Below are 8,464 nucleotides of genomic sequence, written 5' to 3' on the forward strand. Positions count from 1 at the left end.
GCACGTTTTTGGTGCTTAGTGTCCTGTGTTTTTGTGTTGTCTTTTTTGTAGTTATTATTTTTGCACTGTCTTGTCGTTGCTTTGTTTGCACCTAGCTGCACACTGTACACTTTATGTGGCTTGGACGAACTTTCGGTCCTAGCATTGTGGTGTTCTTGTGTTTTATCTTTATGTTGTATGTTCATGTAGCACCAGGTCCTGGAGAAACGTTGTTTCATTTCACTGTGTACTGCGTCAGCTATATGTGGTTGAAATGACAAGCATCTTGAATCTTTCTTGAAAATCTGACTTTATGCATCCCCTTGTTTCTGTCATCCATGTCGCCTTCACCTACGTTTGATCTTATTAAAGGGAAACTAAAGGGTAGTTTCCCTCATCTCTAACACCATATAGCAGATCCAATGTTCACACTGGGTATCCTCTCTTTCCCCACTCTCCTCAGGTGCCAACTAAGAAGCTGAAGAAGTTCGAAAAAGAGTACCAAGCTTTCAGAGAGAGCCAGCTGCAGCAGGAGGACCCTATAGACAGATACCAGGTAGGCAAAATGGCAACTTGAACCATATTTATTTCTCTCCCTGCTTCTTCTCCCTCACCCTCATCTCCTGCCTTCACCTTCATCTCATTGCCCTGTCCCAGTTCAAGACTGCGTAGAGATCTGCGGCGAGCATGGCATGCTACACACAGCACAAGGGGAAAGAGAGACTCATATTCATAGCTGTGATCTTATATTCGGTAATTTATTTTTGTAAACAAGATATAGAGAAGGTGACTGTGCTTATGAGGACTGTTGTTTTCATTTTGCTCCATAAGAACCTCAGCAGTACACCAAGATGTTTTTATTGTTCAAAGGAACGTTATATTTTACTGAAGTACTGACATTTTATTTGATTTATAAGCTAAAGGAGAGAAATAATTCCAAGAGCAGCTATTTCCAGATAATTAACTTTGTAATTTTCATTTATTATGTTTAACTATAAACCAGATAGCATGATGATATTGTTAGATTTAAGATTTTTCCAATGTTCAGTTTTAAGTTTTTCTGTTTTGAAGTGTTCTGTGTTGCAGTGTATTTTATTACATTCTTATTTTTTATTTTTATTTTTTTACAAAACATCTAGTATTATGTTATTTGTTTTTTTCCCCTTCCTTTTGTATTCCATTGTTTATCTTGTAACTCGGTTCATCTGAGAGCATTTTTCATTATTTATTTTTATTCTGTAATAATCTAATAAAATTCTTTTTGTAGGAAACCTTTTACTGTGAATTAGGGGTTTTCTCATATTAGCAAGACTTTGGATGCAAGCTGAACTTTCTGTGATTTCCGTTCATGACTTCCTGTTTACTTCCTGCAACACTCACACACATTAACCAATGAGCTTCGCTCACTCACCCCATTTACCCAATGCTTTATGAGAATGGGTGGAGAGGGAGCAGTGCTGTTTCTGCAGGAGGTCTGCTGAGGTGTGTGTTTTCTAGTGCTATATCGTGTAGTGTTGTCACACTGGTAGTCTACAGCAGCTGGAGGTAAGCCCTAAACTCAGCGGTTCTCTCTGGCTATTAACAAAGCTTGTTTCCCCTGCATGTCTGCTCTAACTTCTTTCCTGTTCTGCAGTTTGTGGGCTTTGCTATGCAAAGAGCTTTTTGTGTCTGCAGGATACTAGGACACTAGGATGTTAATGGTTTAACCAAGTAGCAAGAAACGCATGTATGTGAGGGGGATGAGTGGAAATGGGAATCAGATGACCGCTCTTCCTGTTCCTGATGAGCAGAATGTCCGGCAGTGTGTGTATCATGTGAGAGCACTTAGAGGGAGTGGACAGTGTCACACAAAGCTTCGGCTTCCGATGTAGATAATGCACATGCTGAAATCCAGTTTAGAAAAGTCACATCTCATGTACAGAAAGTCTTTAGGTTTCAGTAGCTACTACTGCCTTTAAGTGGCTAAGTGGAAATTTATAGAATTTTATATGCTATATGAGTGTAAGGCTCATTATACATTATCGTACAAAGTCTTAGGCTCCCCATTAAATGGAAATTTCTATACATATGTTTATTTTCAGACTTTTTTCTACTGCCAAACATTACTTTTTAATCTAAAAAAAAAAAATATAACTAAAAATGAACTGTTTCAGATAAATGTTTGTATGTCTATAAGCTAACAAACATATTAGATACTGCATACTTGGTACGACATTTCATATCAAAAATTAATGATGTACAAATATGACAGTCTCCAGATTCTCCAGAAGAGCTGTGGCAGACTCTCTAGGATGCTTAGTAAAACTTATCAGCCAATTATAAAACGGGTACAAAACTTCACAGAGTGTACCTGAGTCTACTGATGCAATTTCAAAAGCAAAGGATTGTCGTAGCATATCTTGGCTGTAGTGTCTAGTGTATTACTGTTTGTCGAAACGTCTAATATCATTATCTTTCCTTGTGACTTTTGCACTCTACAGTATATATTGTTAGAAGTATATTTAATTAGCGTTATAGTTACTTGTTAGTCATGGAATGTCATGGAAGTCTGTCTTTTTTCTAGGAAATTGTCTGTAATATGTGTTCTGTTCCAGGAAATCTCATCAGATGTTGCTATGCTTGAACAGACAAAAAAGAAACCTGTGTTTCTTTCTTTCTTTCTTTTTGCCCAAGAATATGACTTCTGTACAAATCATAATCATATTTCACAATAACATGGAAATGATTTTATTTACTTTTAACCCTTTTCCCTGACTGTCTTTCAACATAGATCCTGCTTTATTAGGAGCCAGTGTAACACCTTATGGTAAAAACAGTCAGTCTGCCTAAAGATAACTCCAATCTTGTTAGTTCAAGTGTGATTCAGTCACACAGTAAACTTCACACTGAGATGAAGTTGTTGCACCGCTAAACAGCTATAAGGCTAATCAGTAGCATTTGTGATCAGATACAAACCTACCACAAGTCAGCATAAAATCTTTAAATACAGTGTTCCTCTTTTTCACTTCTGGGGTAACTTTTAAAATGCCTGTAATTTTTAAGAAGTCTGTTTCACAACCCTATATAGACACACACACACATATATATATATATATATATATATATATATATATATATATATATATATATATATATATATATATATATATATATATACACACTATATTGCCAAAAGTATTCGCTCACCTGCCTTGACTCGCATATGAACTTAAGTGACATCCCATTCCTAATCCATAGGGTTCAATATGACGTCGGTCCACCCTTTGCAGCTATAACAGCTTCAACTCTTCTGGGAAGGCTGTCCACAAGGTTTAGGAGTGTGTTTATGGGAATTTTTGACCATTCTTCCAGAAACGCATTTGTGAGGTCACACACTGATGTTGGACGAGAAGGCCTGGCTCTCAGTCTCCGCTCTAATTCATCCCAAAGGTGTTCTATTGGGTTGAGGTCAGGACTCTGTGCAGGCCAGTCAAGTTCCTCCACACCAGACTCTGTCATCCATGTCTTTATGGACCTTGCTTTGTGCACTGGTGCACAGTCATGTTGGAAGAGGAAGGGGCCAGCTCCAAACTGTTCCCACAAAGTTGGGAGCATGGAATTGTCCAAAATGTCTTGGTATGCTGAAGCATTCAGAGTTCCTTTCACTGGAACTAAGGGGCCAAGCCCAGCTCCTGAAAAACAACCCCACACCATAATCCCCCCTCCACCAAACTTTACACTTGGCACAATGCAGTCAGACAAGTACCGTTGTCCTGGCAACCGCCAAACCCAGACTCGTCCATCAGATTGCCAGATGGAGAAGCGTGATTCGTCACTCCAGAGAACGCGTCTCCACTGCTCTAGAGTCCAGTGGCGGCGTGCTTTACACCACTGCATCCGACGCTTTGCATTGCACTTGGTGATGTATGGCTTGGATGCAGCTGCTCGGCCATGGGAACCCATTCCATGAAGCTCTCTGCGCACTGTTCTTGAGCTAATCTGAAGGCCACATGAAGTTTGGAGGTCTGTAGCGATTGACTCTGCAGAAAGTTGGCGACCTCTTCGCACTATGCGCCTCAGCATCCGCTGACCCCGCTCCGTCAGTTTACGTGGCCTACCACTTCGTGGCTGAGTTGCTGTCGTTCCCAAACACTTCCACGTTCTTATAATACAGCTGACAGTTGACTGTGGAATATTTAGGAGCGAGGAAATTTCACGACTGGATTTGTTGCACAGGTGGCATCCTATCACAGTTCCACGCTGGAATTCACTGAGCTCCTGAGAGCGACCCATTCTTTCACAAATGTTTGTAAAAACAGTCTGCATGCCTAGGTGCTTGATTTTATACACCTGTGGCCATGGAAGTGATTGGAACACCTGATTCTGATTATTTGGATGGGTGAGCGAATACTTTTGGCAATATAGTGTATATATATATATATATATATATATATATATATATATGTGTGTGTGTGTTTGTGTGTATATGTAGTATTTCAGCATTCACAGGGTTTTCTTAGGCCTCCAAAATAATATAAATGACATGATAAGGTGAAGCTCACTCATGTCAGTCTGTGAAGCTGGCATGCTAATATGCTAGTAGTTACCTGGTCTGCTAGCTGTATGATATAGCAGGAAATAATGAGTCTGCAAACTGTATGTTCATGTTGATTTCCGTAGACTGTCACCTTTTCTTTTTTTCCCCTCTACATGAACACTTGCTGTTGTGCAGAAGTGCTGACGTGGATTTCTACTGAAACAAACTTTCACCACACAGCAGAATGCTAGAGTCTTAATTCTCGTAACACACTTTGTGAGGGAAGCTAAAATAGAGTTCCTGGTTTTAGACTAAAACTGTAAATATGAGATGTCCCTGCTATTTGTTTATTTTGGTTCAACTAAATTGAAAATTTGACCATGTATTTGGAGTGGCACAGCATATGGCATCACCATCTCATGTTCACATGAAGTGTTTACTCCAGTCTTATTCCCACCTCCCAACAACATGCTAGTAGCTGGATAGTATCAGGGCCTAATTCTGATCATGGATCAGTACTGAACACTGCATGCTGCTTTTGCTCTGTCATGTGCTACTGCATATATGTATATTAGCACTGCTGTATCATTGTGCTGCTTGTCTCATGCTGCTCTTCTCTTAAACTCTGTTCATCAGATTCAGTAATCGGTATATATGGCATCAGGAAGTGAAGTGGGGTAAATTGGGAAACGTGAATAACGGAGCGTTATGCTAATTAGTTCCTCAGTGTAGTTTGGTTTCTAAGTGTGTGTGTACACAAGAAACTGCGACAGAATGTGAGACCAGGAGGAAAATACTTCTAGTGTATTTTCTAGTGCAGTCCAGGCACACTGTTTGCTGTTTTTTTCCTTTTTGGAATTGCTGACCTGTTGGCTTTTGTACATTGTCATGCATACAAGTGAAATACATGTTTATCTTGTGATTCATGTATTTATATTATATTATTCATGTGTGTGTTTAACTATAGCAAATTCCAAGTTCAGCCAGCTTTGCTTTTCTTGGTCACTCTCTTTTTTTATCTGTGAGCTCTGTAGATGATCAAACCCGGTCAGTGCTGAAGCTGCAGAAAATCTGTTGACAAATGCAAACTTTCTGAAGTGTGGTGTCTTGGAAATTTGGCAAAACAAGCCACCATGGTTTAGTTGTCTCTCTGCGAGTGAGCAAACCACCCTTGCTGTATTTCGGCATTATAATATAAACCATTTAAGCACTATCTGCATCCCAGAAAATATTAATGGCTCAGTTTTGTGATTTCTGCAGCTACTGACCTTCATTCAGAAAGTTTAGAGCTGTCTACATGTATTTCTGTGGCTTTGAGGCTTAACTGTAAACCAGGATGTGTGTCTATGTGCTCTGTTCCTGGCAAGTATGCATTCTTAAAGCACTTAAAAGTAACACTAGGATGTGTGTGTGTGTGTGTGTTCATCCAGAGGGAGAATCGGCGCCTGCAGGAAGCAAGTATGCGTTTGGAGCAGGAGAACGATGACCTTGCCCATGAGCTGGTCACTAGCAAGATTGCTCTGAGGAATGATTTAGACCAGGTCTGTATCTTCTGTTCCTTCAGTATATCTATTGTGCACATGAAAGAAGAGAATATTCCACCAGTTTTGCTGCTGCAGTACTTAGATGGAGCCGTGTTTGTGTCTAGGCGGAGGACAAGGCTGACGTTTTGAACAAAGAGCTGCTGAGCACAAAGCAACGGCTGGTGGAGACTGAGGAGGAGAAGAGGAGACAGGAGGAAGAGACGGCTCAGGTCTGCATTAGAAATACTTTTCATTAAATCTGTCTGGAGCTGATCATCTCATATCCGACAGCACTGTTAAATTCTCTGTTCTGATAGGTTACAAGGTGTTTAAGAATTTTCTGTGACAGAAGGTTTATATTAATTCACTTGTTTTAATACATTCTTGTTTCTGTCATGTGTAACACCTTACACCTAGACTTGCATGGTGGACCCTCCACATAATTGTAGTCTAGTCATTAATGCATTAAAACATGCTTTTATGTAAACAAATACAAATGTATAATCATTGATATACTGAAGTTTTCTGTGAGATGTTTAACATTTCTGGAAGGGGTCTCCAGTCTCAGAGTGTTGTAGCAGTCAGAGGTAACGTTCTCCATTACAAGAAGTGATTCATGTCTAAGGACGACGTGTGTTGCTCTTACATTGTAATATGACATTGTGTGAATTTTTTTTGTCTTTTACCTTGAGAGAAAGAGCAGTTAGTGAGGAAACTAATATATATTTATGTACATATGTTTCCAACACTCCTTATGCCTCGATATGCTTCTGCAACAGTTCAACAGAGAGAATGAGCCAAGTACATAAGGTTTAAAAGCTCTCATAAGCTGTAAGTGACAGGGGACTCACATGCTCTTCAGATGAAGTGTTTACACGTCTGGTAGCATTAACGCCAGAGTCTTCCTTTAATCATCTCATCTAAATGATTCTCTCCTGCAGTAAGTTATATCTGTGTAAGCAGGGTTTCCTTGAAATTTCTGGTCACTCTTTGGATTCTCACAACACTAAGTCATAATATATTGCTGTGTTGTATTTAGCTGAAGGAGGTGTTCAGACGAGAGTTGGAGAAAGCAGAGTCGGAGATTAAGAAGACCACAGCCATCATTGCGGAGTATAAACAGGTAACCTGCACAGTTTCAGGAAATCCTCAGTGTCAGCCAATCAATCCTGACATTCATATTTCTCTACTAGAATAAATGACACATTTCTGTTATTTCTCTGGATTCTTAGTGAAGATGAGAGATGATGTGTGAGCTGAAAGCTGATCATGTTTATTATTGTCTGTTCCAGATTTGCTCTCAGCTGAGCACCAGGCTGGAGAAACAGCAGGCCTCCACCAAGGAGGAGCTGGATATTGTGAAGGTAAAATATCCAGTTCAATATTTCATACCATAGAGTCATCTTGGCCGTACGTTGAAGTTTCTGTTAAATTCAGGAAAGTGATCTTTGTCTTTTTGTCAAATATTTTCTAATAGTTCAATTCTATCAAAGCATGTTAGGTGACATGTCCAGTTCACTGCATGCAAATGCAAAGTTTCTCTCAGTTATAGATGGAGAGTAGTGGAAAATACACTGTGGGATAGTGAGCTGCAAGAACTTCAGTGATAAAAGATGAACTGGTTTTCACATAATGCAAATTACAAGCAGTTGACCAATCAGACAGAAGACATCTGTCTACTGCCCGTGTTTTCTTATGTCCTGCCACGAGCTCTTTTTTTTTTCTCTGTCGTATGTTTCAGCTAATTTTCACAAGTGTTCAGTAGATTTTAATTTTTTGAGCTTGTCATTGATGCTGCTGTAAATAGACAAGTCTATCATTCTTCACAAGAAAATATTTAGTTCAGAACTAAGTTTATAATAGAAACCTATTTGATTAAGATTATTTATTACAAAATATTACACAATTTCATGACTGAGGTTCCTTCACTGTAAATAGACACCGATGGGTAGTCTAACACCTTAACCACTAAGCTACCACTTCCTGATGGATGCATCACAGGTGTCTGTGCTGTGAATCACCAAAACTTACACTGGTTTAAACACCAATTCTGATTCAGTTATACTATGTGAATTATTTTACACATCCATTCCACTGATAAACCAGTGTTGTAGGTCTTGTATTTGCACATTTGTACATAGAGCAATTAGAGGTAATCAAGCAAGCATTTTTTTATTTGTTTCTTTGTTTATATAAAAACCCAAACTTTAATGCTAACTGGTGTATGTGTGTATCCACTCTCAGAGTAAAGTGATGGCGTGTGAGCGATGTCGGGAGGTGTTCAGTAAAGATGGACCCCTGCACATCCCCGCAGTGACACAGGACAACCGTGACTCTGACCTGGATGAGGAGAAGGATTCCCTGAAGGCTCAGCTGCGGGAGCTGGAGTTGGAACTGGCTCAGACCAAACTGCAGCTGGTGGAGGCCAAGTGCAGGATCCAGGTCA

General features: G+C 39.7%; 1 protein-coding gene across 5 annotated transcripts in view; it reads left to right on the forward strand.

Moving 5' to 3' along the window:
* The window catches only part of rabgap1l (RAB GTPase activating protein 1-like), a 104,281-nt gene that overhangs the window by 92,373 nt on the left and 3,444 nt on the right, over positions 1–8,464 (forward strand). For 3 of the 5 annotated variants that reach the window (XM_058400648.1, XM_058400650.1, XM_058400651.1), the window contains 6 exons: positions 443–535; positions 5,926–6,036; positions 6,144–6,248; positions 7,058–7,141; positions 7,311–7,382; positions 8,263–8,460. In XM_058400648.1, the coding sequence (XP_058256631.1) occupies positions 443–535; positions 5,926–6,036; positions 6,144–6,248; positions 7,058–7,141; positions 7,311–7,382; positions 8,263–8,460 (663 nt within the window). Of the gene's footprint in view, positions 1–442; positions 536–636; positions 1,525–5,925; positions 6,037–6,143; positions 6,249–7,057; positions 7,142–7,310; positions 7,383–8,262; positions 8,461–8,464 lie in introns of those variants that run through there. The other 2 variants (XM_058400649.1, XM_058400652.1) reach the window with 2 other exon arrangements.

This window comes from Hemibagrus wyckioides, linkage group LG10 (assembly GCF_019097595.1).
Source record: "Hemibagrus wyckioides isolate EC202008001 linkage group LG10, SWU_Hwy_1.0, whole genome shotgun sequence".
Classification (NCBI taxonomy): Eukaryota; Metazoa; Chordata; class Actinopteri; order Siluriformes; family Bagridae; genus Hemibagrus; species Hemibagrus wyckioides.